General features: G+C 39.6%; 1 protein-coding gene across 1 annotated transcript; it reads right to left on the reverse strand.

Annotated features, from left to right (window-relative positions):
- Positions 1–1,180: 1,180 nt before the first annotated feature.
- On the reverse strand, positions 1,181–20,268 carry LOC145788219 (uncharacterized). Its single transcript, XM_082599935.1, has 8 exons — positions 19,721–20,268; positions 8,531–8,692; positions 8,050–8,353; positions 7,144–7,244; positions 4,063–4,146; positions 3,407–3,444; positions 3,212–3,316; positions 1,181–2,722 (listed from the first exon to the last, which is right to left on the reverse strand). The coding sequence occupies exons 1-8, from the start codon at positions 20,235–20,237 to the stop codon at positions 2,435–2,437; spliced, it is 1,599 nt and encodes a 532-aa protein (XP_082456061.1). The 5' UTR covers positions 20,238–20,268; the 3' UTR covers positions 1,181–2,434.
- Between the last annotated feature and the right edge of the window lie 1,117 nt (positions 20,269–21,385).

Here is a 21,385-nt window from a genome sequence, read left to right on the forward strand (position 1 = left end):
TGAATCTCACAGCAAACCAAAAGATTTTTTATTTAGCAAATTGACTAAAGATCAGCGTTGGGTTCAAACGATGAAATTAGTAGCAAGTGTTTTGATAAAAAAATTGAAATCTACTAAGAAAATTTACTTTGGTTTTTCACGCCGCTTCTAAACGTTTCCTGGGGATGTTACGTTTACTGCAGCAATATGATGTTATTGGATGAAAGGTTTGTGTATGAAATAAAATCCTGCGTCAGCACAAATCTTTGATTGACAACGCTAAAGCAGAAACCACCAACCAGAAAATGAGTCATACATTTTTGCGGTTTTGTTTTCAGACAGTTCTCGGCCAGCGCGACGCTCCATATGAGCAATAAAGAAACACACAGTTTTCTCCGAAAAGAGCAATTTAGCAAAATTTCACCAATTGCATTTCAAAATGCATATGTTTGCATGAAAAGTATAAGACATTGGAGGCCTAAATTTACACACAATAAAATTCGATGATATTTAGGAAAAGTCAAAAAAATCTGGATACATGGAGCTAGTGGTTAAGCCGCGACAGCACATTTGAAGTGCTTGGTGCTGATTCAGCACCACCTGGGCAATATAGGGTTAAAGTAGTTCACTTTAGTAAAAGAAAGGGAAACTTATATGACGAAATAATGGATCGCTACATAGGCAGCAGTGATTACTTTATTATTTATATCAGTAAGGTAACTAATTATGATTCATTTGCGTATTGCACCATGTTGCACAGCAATCTTGTTCTAATGGTTCCTTTCAGAGTCGGTCTCCTCTCCTTTGTTCGTATGCACGACGACCCCCAACTCCCCCCCCCTCCCCGGTCATACGCAAGTTGTCCAACCATGACGAGAATCGTCATCTCATCTTTCGGTTTGGGCGTTCCGATCCGTCACATCAGCAAGCTAGGTCTGTCTGGCCTACTTCGAGATTCGCTTTAGTTAATTCGAAGAAATAATGAATGTTATCCCTAATGTTACTTGCTAGATCTGCTGCCATTAAGAGATGTTTTTTCCAAGTCTTCAAACACTTTTAAGCAATCCTGGCTCACTTTAGATTATCCGGCACGGATCTGCACTCACTCGCCTCCATGAGGAAGCGAGCTGACTGTCGCTGCTGAATCGTCAACTAATTTCTACAAAACCCCGATATTGGTAACGAGATAATTCCACACGCCTTCATGTTGTCGTCAACAGACAATTAGCTGGCGGGCCCTCGAAGCTGGCAGTCACCACATTGTTTCAGACAATCAATAGTTCGCGTCACAATAAAATCAGAACAATAGCCATTGAAGCCTTGGATCGAATATCAGGCGACATTTGATAGTGTCGCACTCACATCGTGTCATATATCGGGTCAATAATATTCGATGACGTCATCATAACGATTAAAATGAATGATTTTCTATCGAGAATCAACAAAAGTAGAAAAATGTTCAATCTCGGTGTGAAACAAAGTTTAGAAAAAGGTTAAAAGAAAAATCAAAAAACAAATCCACAGGGACGGAACGAATATAAGCCGGCGGCCTCCACAAAGTTTGGAAGCTAGATTGTGTAGGTTCGCGTAAAATAGTTAGAGGTGGGCAGTAGCGCGCAATTTTTTCCAATGTAGGTAGCGGACAGGCGCTCTATATGCTTCAGTCGTATTTCCTCTTTCCACTACTTTCAAATTTAAAGTGGAAAAAAATAAATTGTTTTTACAAATTTTTAATGGAAACACTGGAGCATAAGAACAAAATTTCAGCCAGAAGTTGTTTTCCATGACGACGTTGAAATAGTTGTGCAAACAAATGATATCATTTGTTTCAGCTTCCTTGAAGAAATCTTTCCGGTGTCAGTTCAAGACGAAAGAAACGCGCGCTACATTTTGTCCGGGTGGTGATAGCGCGTCAACTTTTATCGACTGGTAGCGAGTAGCGCCGCTCTTTTGACACATTGTAGCGGTAGCGCGCTACTTTCGAAATAGCTGAAAACACGGAACTTGCTCCTTCCCAACTACTTGGTGGCGACATTTTTATCACAAGACAGCTCGAGGCTTTATTACGCCGGTTGCTTCCACCATTATGGTGGAAGACCACTTTCATCACTTTTCATTTAATACAAATATACGCGTCTATGGAGGTTTCCAAAACCAAACAAACCCTGTGTTGTAGCGGCCAGACAAGAAAGCAAGTGGTCTCCGAAAGACCGTTGTGACTAACAAACATCCGGACGACAAACCAGCAACAGGGAGCGCTATATCGCGACACTTCATCTTGCTTGAAACACTTTAATGGAAGCTTTTACAAGTAGCCTATACGAAATTACCAGGAATAACCTATCAAGGCTTTGTCAGTCTGTGGATGAACATTCAAACCAACCAAATTTTACTGTTCATTCACAGCAATGCACAAATGACATCTCGTGGCATACAACACATAAATAGTTAGCCGCTAAGTGTCGTGTTTGCGCGTCATATGCTTGATCATGTTCCCGCGTAAAGTGAAGCGGACGTTACAAATGGGGCAAGCGAAGGGCCGTTCACCCGTGTGCGTTCTTTTGTGGCGGGTCACATCCGTCAGGTTCCCACTGTACCCACAAACATCGCAAGTGTGCCTCTTCCTCGTCCTCCCAACTGTCCAGGGCTCCACATGACCACCATCCGATCGCATGGTCTGCATGTGCAACATCGGGTTGTACGTCTCCACCGCGCTGCTCGCCGATCGCGCGACATCGCCGAGCTGTGACGTCATACAAATGGTTTAGCAAAAGACCAAAATGTTCGATTGTCGGACTGAGAAAGCTTTGCATGCAGTTTCGTGGTGTGAACTATTAGTCAGTGCGAAAGTCGAAGGGATTCTCCCTTCCTTAGACAAAGCAGTGGTCCGGATTGTCAGGGCGCATATGGAGCGACCATTGTGTCGTCATCCGCTTTCATACGCGGAGGGCTGCGCACTTCATCATGTGCCATATCACACACCTCAGAAAGCGTCGCTTGCGGACAGCCGCGAACAATAACCACCCAGAAGGAAGGCGAATGTGGTTGACCAGCATTGCCTGGGGGAAGCAAACAGCTGCGATCCAAAGAAAAACACCGAATCTATGGAATTCTTCCCAGTGCTAGTAACACTATAGCAACAATAGCATTTACACCACAAAGATCATCTCGTTGTCACACACCATCCCATTGTCAGACACACCATCCCGTTGTCAAACAAACCATATCATACCTCTTCTCTTGATAGGTCGTTTAATAATTGTTCATCAGCGTCCGCTGTCATGCCAACTGGTGCCGTCAATAATCCATCCTTGCCAGAAATGGGAAAAACCGAAAGCTGCAAACAAAGAACATCAACTCACCAGGTCGCGAGGAAGCATAGAGACTTTATCACGTGATGTCCGTCACAACTTGACAAAGCACTTACATTTTCTAAGATCGCCTCCTCTTTCACTTCGAGTAGACCTGAAAAGAGACGCAGACATGTTGCAATTATTTGAGGCAAAGCGTGAAACAACTCAACCCCAGAGACCTTTCGAGCATAGTTCGATGGAATGTTTGCCACTAAGATGTTCATTCGCACACACAATCTGCGCATCTTCGTTCATTCGCACACGCAATCTGCGCATCTTCGTTCATTCGCACACGCCATCTGCGCATCTTCGTTCATTCGCACTCGCAATCTACGCATCTTCGTTCATTCGCACACGCAATCTGCGCATCTTCAACCAGATTCATAAACTACTTTCTACCACGCCACTTCTTTCTAAGTGACATCACAAAGCTGCATTCAAATCAACAACAAAAGCAATTATCTTGTTCCAGGTTTGATCAATGCTCTACAGTTACTATATATATACGGTACATAGATGAGCAGTCTCAGTGTGAATAACAAGCTTAACACAACCATGTATAGTTGAAACGCTCAATAATTCGACGTGAGTTAGCGTGCTTTTGAATTCAACGTCACACGCGTTAAAAACCAGTAGCAATTTGTTGAGCTCTGAAGCGATGTCAGACATCTCTTGCTTATTAACCTTTGCAGTTTTGTTTCTTAAAGTAGTAACAGATGTGCTGATTTACCAGGAGGAGTTGAGGAGAGAGTTGCTCCATTCTGCTGCTCATCGTGCGCAGAGGAAGAAATTCCAGAAGTGAGATCAAAAGAATCTGGAAAAGGAATATAGTCGATCAACAATAAGTTCAACAAGAAAATTTATCAACTCATTCATAGCGTGTCCCACCAGTGTTGATCAACTCATTCATAGCGTGTCCCACCAGTGTTGATCCTCATTCATAGCGTGTCCCACCAGTGTTGATCAACTCATTCATAGCGTGTCCCACCAGTGTTGATCAACTCATTCATAGCGTGTCCCACCAGTGTCGATCAACTCATTCATAGCGTGTCCGTGTCCCACCCCACCAGTGTTGATCAACTCATTCATATCGTGTCCCACCAGTGTTGATCAACTCATTCATAGCGTGTCCCACCAGTGTTGATCCTCATTCATAGCGTGTCCCACCAGTGTTGATCAACTCATTCATAGCGTGTCCCACCAGTGTTGATCAACTCATTCATAGCGAGTCCCACCAGTGTTGATCAACTCATTCATAGCGTGTCCCACCAGTGTTGATCCTCATTCATAGCGTGTCCCACCAGTGTTGATCAACTCATTCATAGCGTGTCCCACCAGTGTTGATCCTCATTCATAGCGTGTCCCACCAGTGTTGATAAACTCATTCATAGCGTGTCCCACCAGTGTTGATCAACTCATTCATAGCGTGTCCCACCCCACCACTGCCACCAGTGTTGATCAACTCATTCATATCGTGTCCCACCAGTGCTGATCAACTCATTCATATCGTGTCCCACCAGTGTTGATAAGTCATTCATAGCGTGTCCCACCAGTGTTGATCCTCATTCATAGCGTGTCCTACCAGTGTTGATCAACTCATTCATAGCGTGTCCCACCAGTGTTGATCAACTCATTCATAGCGTGCAGGCCTCGAAATTCACGGCGGACATGTCCGCCGTCACAGCATGTGATGTCTGCGGGAATACCCTCTAGATCGGTCATATTTGTCCGCCGAGAAATAACACAGGAACTAGCGATGCAAATCGTCATTGCATAGCACGAACAACTGTTGCAAGAATATAATTTGCGCTGGGAATCCGAAATTATCCCATTCTCAGCGCGCATCTAGAAAAAGTTACTGTAATCCCTTAGCTTCCATTCAAGCAGAAAAACTTTCGATTTTTACGTTGCTTCTACGATTGAGGACATTGAATCAGCGTAACAAAGGTGAATTCTTCGCTAAGAATCGATGGGAGTACCGACCGGTACTTCTACACTAATCACGCCCAACTTAGTTCAAGTCTTATGTCACAATGTCTGTCTTTGATCTCCGAGTAATATTGATAAGGCAAGGTTGGTTACAAAGTTAGATAATACGAGTAGGTTATTACAGCAAGATGCAGCAAAACTTAAGTTTTGGTATTAATTACAGTAAGAAAGAAAAGACCCAGGAAAAATTCTGAAAGTGAGAATGAGGGCGATGAACCTACTACTAGGAAATTTAGTGGTGATAGACGCATATATTAAAGGAACAACGAATGTAAGGATTAGCTCTGTCAAAGATCACAACACATCGTTACCTCATATGACTGCAGCTTCAGCATATCTGGCCGACAATACCCCAAGCCATCAATTTCCGATCATCAAGGCTCTCGACAATATGAGTGACAACGAAAATAATCAAAATTAAGAGGTTGTTCGAAATCGCATATTTTATCGCTAAACAAGAGCGCGTTTACGCTTTTCCCTCAATTAGCCAGTCTGGAGAAAAGACACGGAGTAGATCTCGGTATTACGTATCTTTACGACAAGCAATGATCGCGTGGAGATTGGCGCACGTTTTTGAAGATTGATACTATTGAAGCTCTCATGCGCATATGCCTGGACGGCCCTGACTGCGCTGATTATAGCCCCGAGCCTGTCGTGATCTCGTGGAATACTGATACTATTTTGGAGAGGCGACCGCATCACAGAGAGAGCAAAAAATAATTGCGCTTTTTCTAATGTTTTGTTTATTCCTTTCGTCACTTTCGCTCACATGACACGCAAAAAGAAACCTAAAGAAAAAAGCCTAGTGAAGCTTCGCACAGCAGAAAATAGCGTTAGTGTTGAAGTTTTCCGACTCGTGCCCAGAACATTGTGACGCAAGAAGCCATACGACCTCAGAGGTGGAAGTTAATCAGTTATGCGGCGTATTAGTTTTTTATTATTTATTTGCATCAGACACAAAGTCAATAAAATTCAAAATTTTAACAATCATCATATTATCATCATCATCATATTTAGCAGCTACACGGCGCTTTGACTCTTCAAGCGCACCTCGTTGGTTTGATGAAAGCCTTTTAGAGTGACTTTGCTGAATTTTTAAAAAGCCTAAACCGTAACTATGGTTCTCAAATGGCGAAGACTTATCAAGATAAAGTGATTAAGTATGACGATCGACGTTAAAACTGGCCTGTCCGCCGTGAGACTTAATTTGTCCGCCGAGATAGCTGCTCAGACCGGACACGTTTGTCCGCCGTCAACAAAAACGAATTTCGAGGCCTGGCGTGTCTCACCAGTGTTGATCAACTCATTCATAGCGTGTCCCACCAGTGTTGGAGTCAGACAAGAGTATGGTTTGTGATGTGTTTTAGATTATTGCCGTCACAGGAAGGGCTAAGGGGCCAGTTGGTGAGTTTGGTGCTTTAATGTCTGATTGTGTAAGCCACAGTCACACATCGGGTCGGGAGTCATCTTCCATTGGAAAAGATTGGTTTTATTTCTCCCGATTACAGAGCGGGCTCTAAAGCAGTTCCACCCTCTTCTCTCAATGGTGGGAGCTTGGACGATTTCGGAAGGAAATGGGATAGCAGGATGCTGTGTGCCATCACACTCGGGCAATTATTGTTCTAATCGTGTAGTTGTCGAATGGACTAACTTTGACGAACTGATCAATAACGTTGTTGGACAAGAAATTTAAAGCCGCACAAACCAACGATGCTCATAGACACGAGCGATAAATGACAAGATTGAAACAAATGGAAGATCCCAGAACGACTTGTCAGCAAATGTTTGGCTAAGAACAAGTCATAACAGACATGGCAGGCACCTTTGATGGGACCATGGTCGGAGGTGGGGGTTATGGAAGGAGGTTTGGCTGGTGGGCTCTTTAGCAGGGCCTTGGTCTTTTGAACCCGCTTGGAAGGTATTCTAAAAATATTTGAACATATCAAAGAAACAAAGTTTATAAAACGCAAACACAAAAATGTGAACACTGCATGATGGTCCATCATACCATATCAAAAGCAAAGAGACCGGTGTAATTTTGCTTTGGAGGTCTAAGCTAAATGCACTTCATATTCCTTTGAAATAATAATTTTGAGAATCCAAATTGCCAAAGTGTAATCACTGAATAATGAATATCAAATCACTGAAAAACTCCCAATATGACGTCAAAAAAAAATTACAAATTTTTTCATTATTCACCAGACGCACGCTTTTTTAGAATTCCAGTCCAGTGCCAAAATCTATCATAGTCCATGTTTGTATATAGCAACAACAAAAGTACGGTAACTTAAAATATACACAAAGAATATCAGCTACTACTCAAACTATCAACTTATACTAGCCATTTTGGCTGCTAACAGATCGACCTCCAGTCAAATTTGAAGTTACAATTTGGCATGGTATGCACATTGCACAGGCCATGTCAACATGCGAGTTTCAAATTTTACTAGAGACTGATCTACTCTTGTGATCCTGGTAGTAGCATTTGTTCTGACAATACGAAAAGCATCTGGCAACAAGTGAAACCAGAAGATTTAAAGCGATTTGAGATTGAATGTTCACACTTTGAAAACTTGGCTTCTCAAAACAATCATTATAAAAATGAAGTGCATCAGCTTGGCTTTTCAAACTACGTGAGCTGCTACTAGTCATTATTACAGGTTTGCAGGTGGTCACACTGTGAATATAGGTCACGAAAGGATATTCCTAACAAGAACTTCTCACAAACTTTGATAAATATGTTCCATGTTTTCTGGCCAAATGCTTCACCATGTTGCCCCGTAAGGTGAAGGCAATGGAACACATTGGACAGGAAAACGGCCGCTCTCCTGTGTGTGTTCGTCTGTGTCGTGTCACATCAGTTGTATTTCCGGTGTATCCACATATCTCGCACACATTCTTGGCACATCCAACAAGTTGTTGCCTTGGAGAAGAGCGATTATCACTTCTGGAAAAGTAGAACCTTTGTTTGGTTCTTGTCGGCCATTGAGATGTTTTCTTCACCATCAAGGTTTTGTGCCTCGGCCTAAAGTCTGAAAGTTTTAAATTAATTGTTCAGTGATAAAATAAATGAAAGGGGGAGCAATGACATAAAATTTGTAGAAATGATGTATTGAAGATAAAAAGACCAAACTTCAATGCTACTCAACTGATTTTAATTTATATATTCATTTTAGGTTTTGTGACATCATTTTCATATTTTCTTGTACCTGAGCTGGTACGATCAGATCTAATGGTAAACGTGGGAGATGAGGAAACTGGCTCTTCATCAATATCTCCTCCACTTGAGACATAGCATCCAAGAGCATCTCCAGCATCCCGTGGTGTTTGAGAATCGGTTGCAATTTCCGCCAACTTGTCATCCAACAAACCTTAAAAAAATCATCGGTTTGGTACAAAATGGCCAGACAGATCATACCATCAGCTGCAGGCCCAGACATAATGTTAATGTCATTGAGAGTAATGTATACCATTATGTTCTATAACAAGAATGTTATAGTAGTAGGGGGTAGGGTGACCCAAAAAAAATAAATTTTGATTTTTAGACTTTTTCTTGTTTAGACCTCTGCATTATAGTCCTAAATGACACCTTGCCAAATTTTGTTGAGATTGGTCCACATTTGACGCCCTAGCAGTGGGCCGGTACCCCCCGCCGGGTTAAAATCGGCCAATCTGGCTGTATCTCAGCAACCGGTAGGCCTAGAATGCTCAAACTTGGCTTTGAAGAAGCAGAATGCATGGTTTCCTATCTAACTTCCAGAGGGTTTTGGGGTCTAAACCAATTAGTTTATGAAAAAAATGCAAAAAACACATTTTTGACCAAATGTGCACCCCATAAACGTGTAATGTTCAACTTTTAGTTCAATATACAACACTAATTGACTCATGACACAAAATTTAAAATACAAGCAATTAACTTTTGTTTAATCATAGACAAGCTTTATTGCTTCACCACTTAACTTTTAACCACTGACCACTGCAACTACCCATTAAATAATTATAGACAGTTTTTTTTTTCATTTTTCGTATTAGTTTACCACTTAACATTCTTAAAAATCATTTTGTGGTTGTGTCCAGCTTTTTGGTAGACAATGATTTCTCGGCCATATCTCGAACTTTGGAACGGTAAGCATGAGTGACTTTGATTGCTTTGTCCAAATCTTTCTCACTACTTGGAGCAGAAGCCCTTTCCTCAACATCAGTGACCATGCCCAAAACTCTCTCCACAACATCATTTGCAGAAGGCATGTTCTGTAGCACAGCTTTGAACGATGAAAACTCCTCCATATGGTGCCAAGATCTGGGACTTTCATGAGTCAGACATTCAAACTTGGGAAACATTCTGATGAGTTCAAAAGAGTCTGGTCCGATCAAGTCCAGCAAGCGAGTGGAGTTTAGAAATGCATTTGAACTAAGTCCTTACCAACAACGGCTCTCTCAGAACTTGATCAAAATGTTTGCATCTTTTGCCACATGCGGACTTTGGTGGATACTGGATATGCTCACACGATCACTTGTAAAAGCAAACACAACGTGGCACTCATTGAGGTACCACAGGTGCAGGTTGAGTTTCGTGCGTGCAGTAACAGTCATTTCAAGGAAAAGGTCCAGGTAGCCTATGTTGCTTCTTTTAGAGGTGAGCTGAATGGCATTTTTGAGAGTGTTCCGCATTTCCAAGTCATACGCTGCAGCATTTGTCAAACTTGGGGATGTAAACCAATATTTAACATAAAAAAGTGTTAAAAAAGCAGCCAGTGAATATATATTCCCAAGGCCACAATCTTTTGTAAAAGCTAGATTTTTTGATGACTGACTGCTTGAACAAGGCAATTTGAATGGTATAAATGATCTTCGCCATCATACGTGCTAAACACACTTGGAGCCTTGAACGTATAATATTGTATCCACGCCAGAATGTACCACCAAGAAAAAGAATGGACAATTTAGCCAACTTTTTGTAATCTTCTCGTATGTTTATTCCATTTTGAAGCCAACTGAACAAGAAATCTAGAACTGATTCTTTAATTCTATTTAATTTTCTGTTGTTCGTTTGGAAAGTTTCATAAACTTAAACATAATATATTGTTCACCCAAACTTCTGCAAAGCTTTTAAATACAACTTCATGTGGTGATTCTGTGTCACCGTAGACCACTGAAGCTGCTCCACCACAAACAAGGCACAAGCTCCATGATATGATGCCTGCAGGCCAGTTGAAGAATACTGTGTCCTATATGGCTTTGAAACTGAACGGTGACGCCACTTTTCTAACCACTGTTTACTGCAGTTGTGTCAAAAACCAGACCCAAGACTATTTTTATGTCGAAATTGACAGCATTCAGTGCTTCAATCACGTTTCTTGTTTCATTCTTTGATCCATTTGGCCGTCGTGTTTATCACATCAACCAACACTTCTGCCTCATTATTTAAACATTTCAGTACCACTGCAAGAATTGGCTTCTTCCAGTATGTTAACGCTTTTTTATGTTAAATATGAGTTTACATCCCCAAGTTTGACAAATGCTGAAGTGAATGACTAAGAAATGTGGAACGCTCTCACAAATGCCATTCCTAAAAGAAGCAACATAGGCTACCTGGACCTTTTCCTTGAAATGGCTGTTGGTGCTCGCCTGAAACTCAACCTGCACCTGTGGTATCTCATTGAGCGCCACGTTGCGTTTGCTTTTGCAAGTGATTGTGTGAGCATAATTATCCACCAAAGTCCGCATGTGGCAAAAGATGCAAACATTTCGATCAAGTTCTGAGAGAGCCGTTACTGGAAAGGGCTTGGTTCAAATGCATACTATTCAAAACTCCACTCGCTTGCTGGACTTGAGCGGACCAGACTCTTTTGAACTCATTAGAATGTTTCCCAAGTTTGAATGTCTGACTCGTAAAATCCCAGATCTTGGCACCATATGGAGGAGTTTTCATCATTCAAAACTCTGCAACAGAACATGCCTGCTACAAATCATGTTGTTGAGAAAGTTTTGGGCATGGTGACTGATGTTGAGGAAAAGGCCTCTGCCCCAAGTAGTGAGAAAGAGTTGGACAAAGCAATCAAAGTCACTCATGCTTACCAATCCAAAGTTCGAGATATGGCCAAGAAGTCATTGTCTACCAAAAAGCTGGACACAACCACAAAATCATTTTTAAGAATGTAAAGTGGTAAACTAATACGAAAAATGAAAAAAAAAACTGTCTATAATTATTTGATGGGTAACTAATTACTGTGGTCAGTGGTTGAAAGTTAAGTGGTAAACCAAAGTGCAAAAGCAATAAAGCTTGTCTATGATTAAACAAAAGTTGCTTGTATTTTAAATTTTGTGTCATTAGTCAATTAGTGTTGTATACTAAACTAAAAGTTGAACATTACACGTTTATGGGGTGCACATTTGGTCAAAAATGTGTTTTTTGCATTTTTTTCATAAACTAAATGGTTTAGACCCCAAAACCCTCTAGAAGTTAGATAGGAAACCATGCATTCTGCTTCTTCAAAGCCAAGTTTGAGCATTCTAGGCCTACCGGTTGCTGAGATACAGCCAGATTGGCCGATTTTGACCCGGCGGGGGGTACCGGCCCACTGCTAGGGCGTCAAATGTGGACCAATCTCAACAAAACTTGGCAAGGTGTCATTTTAGACTACAATGCAGAGGTCTAAACAAGAAAAAGCTTAAAAATCAAAATTTATTTTTTTTTGGGTCACCCTAGTAGGGGGGTATGTTAAAATACGAATTTTGAGTACAAACTCTGAGTACCCCCCAAAATTATGTCACTGGGAGTAAAAAAACATATTATGAAAAAAATTTTGGATTGCTCCCCCGGGAACTCCCCGCTACCGGGGGGTTTTATGAGCGATTGTCAAAATACATGGGATTTGATACCTACAATTTGAACCGATTGTCATAGAAGGCTGGGACCAGTCTCAAAAGTTTCGTTTTGAAAAGTTAAGATAGGAATGTAACAGTTTCAGAAGTGTCAGGTGTATGGACAGGCCCATTTTGGTCCAAAACGGCGTATTTGGCCTATCGTGATTGTATGAAATTCAAAATTTTACCTTAATAAGTTTGAAATCGGGATATTTTTTTGTTGAAAACGTTGTGATTCGAATTAGTACTTTCAAATGAATCATATGCATGTCTAGTTGTAAAAAATTGATTGATTATATGACGTCATTACGTTTAAAATCAGAGACATTTTGGGTAGTGTCATAAAAATTGAAATATAGGTATTACAGCCAGTCATCATAAAGCATTTTCAATTTTCTTGCCCATGTTTGCTCTTTTGAAATATAAATATATGTACGCGTCAGTTACCAATACGACGTATTATATATATATATAGTATTCAGTATATATACTGATAAAATAATACGAACAGGAGGCTATTGCTATGTAATATTAAATGATAGTTTGTTTGTTTGTGCATTTGCAGTTTGTGTATTATTTTGTTGTTTTGGATATGGACAGCTTTGTCTGACTCATATAAAGAATAATCATAGTTATGTTTCAAAGGTCCAATGTTATGGAAGTATTGTGTAGTTCTAGATATCAAATTAGTTAGTGTTTTTTATCTTTTCATTAAGAGCTTCATTCAATAGTTGAACTGTTTCATTTGAAACATAGCATTTGATACGGGCAGATCTGACATACGACACATCCAAGCTATTATGAATGATCTGATAAGTATCAGTAACAAGAAGTTCAGGATTTTCAGGGGAAATCCATATTTCTCCATGTCTACTGTTGCCAACCTTCTTGAAGTATGTAAGTAGTAAGGCATCATCATTCACAACTTCAACAATGTTAGCAAAGTACCAGTGATATTCGCTTCCTTCAATCCAGATGGCAGCTACGAACTCACCAACTTGATAGGCTGGTGCTGCAGAATCAGCTTCCTGGTCATTTGATGTGGAGCTTGAATTTGCCTCTGTAAGCAAATGCATAGCAGAAAGCACACTTTGGAGGTCTGACATTGTTATAGTTGCACATGAACGTGGATTATCTAACTAGCTGATAAGGTTGTTGCCATAGTCTTCAAATCTGGAATTTTTATAGTCTCATTTCAGTCGCAATATTGAAGCACTTGATTTTAGGGAGTGGCATGTCTTCTTTGCATAGCGAAATTCAGTGCAAAGTCTTTTGTTCTTTATGTGTGATCTGTTACAACATCACTTAGAAGGTAAGCACTCACTTCCTCAGAAGTGGTAAAAGGCCCTGGTGGATTTTGCGCTTTCAGGAAATCTAAATCAGCAAGTTTACTTTGCTCTGCTCTGATATTAAGAGCTTCTTTTTCAGAGTAATCTTTTTCTTCATAAGCTTTCATCTTTTCCTTCCATTGTAGTCTAATTTCTTTGCTGTCTTGTACTGATTTTTCCCATTTCTTTTTGTCAATCTTCTGAATATTTTTAAGTAAATCCGTGCTTTTATTGAGAATTACACTTCTGGAGACTGTATCAAGATTTCTTTTATAATACCATAAATATTTATCTTGTAGTTCACTAATCCGACACTACGTTCTTCACCCAGGTTGTGAACTGGTAGATTATCCAGTTTCTGTAGGACATCATCACTTGCCGATCCAATTTTCAGCAGCGATCCTGTGTCCTCATTTGCAGCAGGACCAAAACCAAACAGAGACCCTTTTTGAGTTGCCAAGCCTTTTGCAAAAGATTGAAGGAATAGAGCAAGCAAGCTCTTAACTTCGTTACAGTGTTCTTGCAAGCAAACATCGATCGAGCTGAGAATTGTTGGTTTAGGTAATGTCGATTTGAACATATCAATTGACGAAAAAGAAGTAACACACTCTGATGTTTGCAGGAAATGATGTGCCTGAAGCATAGTCAAGTCGGGCATATATGGGTCAGATGCATCAATTTTGTACCCTGTAGTCTCCAGAACGCATTTTTGCAGTTTTGGTATCTCTTAAGGTTTCAGTCTACTTTTTTAGGCTTTAAGTTACAGTTTAGATATGTGCCCCCCCTATGTAATGCTAATTTTCAATGGAAATTGTTAACTTCTTAGCAAAAATTTTGGATTTATCACAAAATTGCCCACTTTTTTTGGATTTTTTACGTTTTTACTTCTGTAATTCCCTTGTGATTTTTCACAGGCAAATACTGCAGTGCTAAACTGACTTTTATTTAACACTGTGCAGCTTTAGCTACATTTTAATGTTGAAATGACACTGGCTTTACAATTTTGGCCTTGTATTTTTCTCAATTTTACAAATCTGCAATTTTGGCTCCACTATGTTGTAGTCTCCAGAACGACCCATGGTACTACTCTACCAATGCCTACTCTGTGCTCCTGTTTGGGTGTAAAATGATGCAAATTTATATATAAACAAACCTACAAAACAAGAAAACAGATTTACTAAAAAGTGTGATAATAGTTCACTCTTCTATGGAAGCTATTTAGCCTGGCTCCAAAATTGTGTAGTCTCCAGAACAAACTTTAACAAAAAATGTATGCTTCCCTGTTTAAAATAGCAAACATTCTTCCAGTATGTGATGGACTAGTATGCTCACTTGGCAGGATTTCATAGAGAGGACTCGCAATAAATAAAAGATTAGGAATTTCTTTGTTATTGAATTTGTCTGTAGTCTCCAGAACACTGTAGTCTCCAGAACTTTTTTTTTTGTAAAACCAGTAAGCACTCCTTTGTACAGTTATTTTTACATGTAATGTTACTATAAAAGTTGCTCATAAGAAATGATACCTGTTGAAGCATTCTATAACCTATTTTTGATCTTAGAGAACATAGATACAGTTAAAGTTGTTAAATTTTAATTTAGCTGTGATTGTGAGGTGCTTTTTACGCATATTTGATTGGCAATGGCTCCATATGAAAAAATTAGGTATTACTATTGCTAGCATATGATTTATTACTACCTTGAGGTCAAACAATACATGACTTTGGCTGAAGTATCAGAATATTTAGGTACATTATCGCACAACTGCAGTAAACCTGCTAGAAACTGATAAAATGGGTATACTCACACTGATATTTAATTTTCAGTATAAAAACATGATATTTTTTGGGGGCAGTCTTTTGATTTAGTTGGTAGAGAAGTATCTCAAGACTTTTAAATCAAAATTTTATGGCACCAAGCATTCTGAATTTTTTCTCTGTTCTGGAGACTACAGGTACAAAATTGATGCATCTGACCCATATGACTCATGCAAAAATATTGCAACCCTATCATAGCTTATTAATCAAAAATTTTAGGCCCATTTCCAACTCATTAAGGCCAATTATTGCCAAATTTTTGATTTGGTACCATCGCAGTAGGCTAAATGGATCATTTTGGGCCAAAATGGGCTTGTACGGGCCAAACTATACACCTGAAACTTCTGAAACTGTTACATTCCTATCTTAACTTTTCAAGACGAAACTTTTAAGACTAGTCCCAGCTTTCTATGGCCACCGATTCAAAAGTTAGGTGTCAAATCCCATGCATTTTGGAAATCGCTCGTTAGACCCCCCGGTAGCGGGGAGTTCCCGGAAGGGCAACCCCAAAATTTTTTCATAATATGTTTTTTTACACCCAGTAGGGTGAGGCTGGTGCCCCGACTTTTTTCAATCACCTCTACCTTTTTTTTGGTGGTGAGGTTTGATGAATAAAGCAACATGGTGAAGTTTTACAAAAATCGAAATTTGTTTAGGGGTCGCAATATGCATTTTACTATTTTACCCCCCATGAGATTTGACAAGACTGGTAAAACTGTCATATCTCGACTTATAAGTATCATAGGAAGTTGGCTTTGTGCTTAAAAGAACCGCAATGACCTATTTCCTATAGGTGTTATTAAGCATTTTAACCTGTAAAACGTTTACTTTTTGAGTTATTGCAAAAAAAATGGTTTTTTAGGCATTTTAGAATAATTTTTAGCCTAATACCTTATAACTTAATGTAATTAATGAGCCAGTTTGGATAAAAAAAAATGTGTAACCTCTTTATTGTTCTTCAAATTTACTGCTGGAGAAGACTGTAATGATGGTTGCATCTTCAAAAGACTCTAGATGTTTTCTCCTGGGGACAACTCCTATTATGGAAATACGAATACCACATTACCACAACTTTCCAAAATCGCCATGGAACTGGATTTGGAAAACCAAATTTTTCAAAACTGAATAAAGATGATATGGACAATCTAAAGCTCACCAACTTTATTGGTCAAGACTGTGGAAAGTTTTTTTCAATACTGAGACTAAACAAGGGCTTGTTAGATGTGCCTAACGGTGAATGGAACGACACCTAATCATACCGTGATGGTTTAAGAATTGTAAACTCTTTAAAAGTGTGTCAATGTTTGTGTTGAGCGTTGAGTTAAAGTTGGTGCAGACTTCTTAACTGCGGCTAAGATCGAGGAATGTTATCAGAACATACTCCAAGTTGTCGAGATGAAAAGCGGGATGAAAATTGATTTCTTCAGTGTTGTTGTATCATAGAAACAAATAACGCATTGCTCGTAGGTTTGTTCTTCTGCAGTGTAGCAATATGAGCATAATTTGCATTTTCCAGCTGACTTTCCCGGAGCCATTAGTTTTGTTTCAAATGTACGTAAGCTAGGCCAGGCCTACATGCATTCACATCTTGTGTATCAATTGGAGCTTTTCCTAAAACTGCACTTTCAAATGTGATGATAAATCGATCATAAGTGCCAAATTAGAACCCATTCTTGTTCATGAAATTCTGCAGCAATGATGGTCTTATTTTCAAAGAACGTTGCTATTTCTTCCTTCAACGTGTAGGCTACACTCTTTTTAACATATCGTCTCGACTGAGCCAGCAGACGATTGAGTCAAAAGAAATGTTCAAAAGTTTGACGGGTGTTATGACGATTTGCATCATGAATGATATAGAAGTCACCAAAGAAGCAGAGAAAATGAAACATAGCCTATGTTACAAGCACATTAATCAAAAATTGGGGATTCGGTTATAAAATAATATATCACTAGTCGGGTCATAGACTATAATACTATAATTTATAAAGCGGCTGCGGGCCGGATGATTTTCCTTGGCGGGCCGTAGGTTGCTGACTCCTGATCTACTATAATACTATCATAGGTAATAAAAGTACACAGTTTTGTATGCACTAATACTGAAATACTCATAAATACTTGATAAAGTCAATTGGTCAATGCCAAAAACCAACAGGTACTCAGAGATAGTTTTTGCTTTCTTTGGTTTGGTAGCATTTTGCGATCATTCTCGACAATTTGGAGTTTGTTCTGATAACGTTAAGCCGCAGTTAAGAAGTCTGCACCAAGTTTAACTCCCGCTCAGCACAATCATTGACACACTTTAGAGAGTTTACAATTCTTAAACCATCATGGTATGATTGGGTGTCGTTCCATTCACCGATAGGCACATCTAACAAGTCCTTGTTTAGTCTCAGTATTGAAAAATGACATGAAATCTCTCTCAGTTTATCTCCATTTGGCGACTGCATCTCAGCAAAAACAAAAGTGTGGCAGCAGCTTTCCACCTCAACAATCGGGAAGCTGATCGTGAGCTACACGTCCAGAACAACGGAAAATCTCTCTCCTTCTGCCCCGAACTAAGATATCTTGGGGTGATACTGGACAGATCGCTCACATACCACCACCATTTGGAGTCACTGCGCAAGAAACTCACATCCGGCGCTGCGCTACTCAAGCGCCTGGCAGGCTCTAGCTTGGGGGTGAGGGCTGACACTTTGCATATAGCAGCCTTAGCCCTTGTCTACTCTTCAGTAGAGTACTGTGCACCTGTTTGGTGCCACAGTGCTCACTGCCATAACATCGACACTGCCATAAACAGCGCATGCGCACAGTGACTGGATGCCTGCATCCCACAACATTGGACAATCTGCCCATTCTCGCTTGCATCCAACCCGCTGAGCTTCGTCGCAAAGAAGCCTCTCTGTCCCTCGATCGACGGGCACTGGAGCGTAACCACCTTCTCCACAACAAGATCTCTGCTCTCCCAAACGAGCACTCCCGTCGACTGAAATCAAGACACCCATTCGTGCCAGCCGCTCAACTTCTCATCAATGAAGCTGATGTAGCCTACAAGACATCTCTGCGGCTACTTGGGCAGACCATAAATGGAGTTCTGAATGGAAGTCAAGCACCACCAGACTCTATTCGTTTATCGCCGACACATGCCCCATCGGCCTAACACTGCCAAGACAAGCACGGATGCGCCTCAACTGTCTTTGTACGGGCGTCGGGCTTTTCCGCTCAACCATGCACCAATGGGGAATAGCTTCTTCCTCTTCCTGTGAATGTGGTGCCGAGGAACAGACCACATCATCAATGACTGTTCCATCTTCAAGCAACCAAATGGAGTGGAAAGTCTGCGTGTCATGGATGATGAAACCAAAGACTGGCTGCTCTCTATAGTAGCCTTCCAGTGTAGTCCGGGAACATCGTGAATCTGGAGTGGTAAAAGGATAGACCTTCGGCCCCAGAGGCTCACACGACGACGACGAGTATTGAAAAAAACTTTCCACAGTCTTGACCAATAAAGTTGGTGAGCTTTAGATTGTCAATATCATCTTTATTCAGTTTTGAAAAATTTGGTTTTCCAAATCCAGTTCCATGGCGATTTTGGAAAGTTGTGGTAATGTGGTATTCGTATTTCCATAATAGGAGCTGTCCCCAGGAGAAAACATCTAGGGTCTTTTGAAGATGCAACCATCATTACAGTCTTCTCCAGCAGTAAATTTGAAGAACAATAAAGAGGTTACACATTTTTTTTTATCCAAACTGGCTCATTATTACATTAACTTATAAGGTATTAGGCTAAAAACTATTCTAAAATGCCTAAAAACCAGTTTTTTGCAATAACTCAAAAAGTAAACGTTTTACAGGTTAAAATGCTTAATAACACCTATAGGAAATAGGTCATTGCGGTTCTTTTAAGCACAAAGCCAACTTCCTATGATACTCATAAGTCGAGATATGACAGTTTTACCAGTCTCGTCAAATCTCATGGGGGGTAAAATAGTAAAATGCATATTGCAACCCCTAAACAAACTTTGATTTTTATAAAACTTCATCAAATTGCTTTATTCATCAAACCTCACCACCAAAAAAAAGGTAGAGGTGATAGTCAAAAGTTTGAAAAATAATGGGGCACCAGCCTCACCCTAACACCCAGTGGCACAATTTTGGGGGGTACTCAGATTTTTTTAATTTTAACATACCCCCCTAATAGTAGAAAACCAACAGGCAACACATTTAATTACCAAATAACAACATAAACTGATCAAAGAAATAACCAGAACATCAATTCAATATCATAAAGTTAAGACAAATAAGATGTTATCACAAAATATTGCCATGATATCAGACACAACTGATCAACCTAGAGCAAGCACTATTCCATTTTACAAGTTTAGCCTATTACCTGATAGGTTGGTCGATGCTTTTGAATTGCTGCTAGGGTACAATTTTGAATTCAATTTATTTTGACTTTTTTTAAAGCTGGTGAATTCTTCATACAAGCAATGCAGCTCACTGAAAAGTAAACTATTTTGTTCAACAATTATTTTCTTCAGTTCTCTAACATCATCCCACAAACAAGTGACGGACAGAGCATCTCGATAGACTCCCATTCGAGGTAAATTACAGCTTGATGATGCAAACTGAAGCTGATTGCTGTCTTCATGACTAAATAAATTACATATTTTTCTTAAAATATTTTCTTTCCCATCTCCTAGCGGAGCCGAGCAGTGGGCCTGGTCGCAGATTTTCATGCTCTTCTTTAAAATTTCAAGGGCTTCTTGAATATCTTCCAAAACATAAGTTTCTATGCAAAGTCGTTGAACTGAAGCAATTCCAAGAATTTTTAAGTTGTTCTGCACAAAGCAGAGTAAATCATTGATGATCACCTTTCTTGGAGGATTGGTCTCGGATGTTTTCATAATGCAAATCTTTCAAACTAGTAACATTTAAACTTTGTCAATCTGTAGAACAAATGTGCGGAAATTGTACTTTGCACAAAATTGTTTAACTTTATATGAGCAGTATTCCAACTGAAATCAAAGCCATTACTCAAAATAACGTATTTTTATTTTGTGTTTATTGCGACAACGTATCTTTTAATTCACTGCAATTACAGATCTTCTTATTTTGGTGTGGCCAGTGTTGTGTCTAGTGATGCACTGGAGGCAACATTTTGGCTGGAGGCAAGATGTCCCAGCTAGAATTGCAACTTTGGCCGGAACCTCTGACCTTTGGTAATATCTAGTTATCTACTTTCTATAATCACTGTTCCAACCATACAATTGTACAGTGTATACTATAGCAATACCACTCTCACCAAGCGCTCTAAAAGGTGCCTCATGCCTCAATTTGCAACACGTTCTGTACAACAGGTCGTAAAAATTAACTTGCTTAAAAAAATAGTTGCAAAAATGTATAATTTTGAGGTTTAGTTTTGCAATTTATATATTTTTTGTTTTATTGCTGCCGCCTTCATACATTTATTATTATTTATTTGTATCAGACAAGGTTGTCCATATTAAAACTAAAACACAAAAAGGCAAGACGTAAGGAGTCACTTGGATGACATGTGCAACATATCATTGTAGTGCTTAAAAAATGTCGTTTTATAGAAAGCTTCTGAGGACATTAATGCTATGATAAGAGAATTGAGAGATTTGTAACAACGTTGTACAAAGGCATAAACTGTTTTCCGCAATAGAGCATCAAAGTTATAACATTTGCATTAACTTGACATTCACGTGCACTAGTAGTAGTAAAGCGAGGCATATTGTGTAGAATTCGAAATGAGTTATAGGCAATTCTCATCCGATTGATCAAAGAACGGTGATGATTGTGCCAAAGTTGACAAGCATAAAGAGATGTACAGTAAGAGCGAAACAACACATTTTTTACGCTTCGTGAACATTTGCTATATTTATTTTTTAGTTTGTTTACAGTATTTATATACAATAAAGAGATCTAAGTTGTCGCAGTATATCTTTATCTGATAATGAGGACGTGATATGCACACCTAATTACTTAATATTTTCAACAAACTCGAGCGGTTCTTGGTCAACAATAATCC

This window comes from Aplidium turbinatum, chromosome 2 (assembly GCF_918807975.1).
Source record: "Aplidium turbinatum chromosome 2, kaAplTurb1.1, whole genome shotgun sequence".
In the NCBI taxonomy this organism is placed as follows: Eukaryota; Metazoa; Chordata; class Ascidiacea; order Aplousobranchia; family Polyclinidae; genus Aplidium; species Aplidium turbinatum.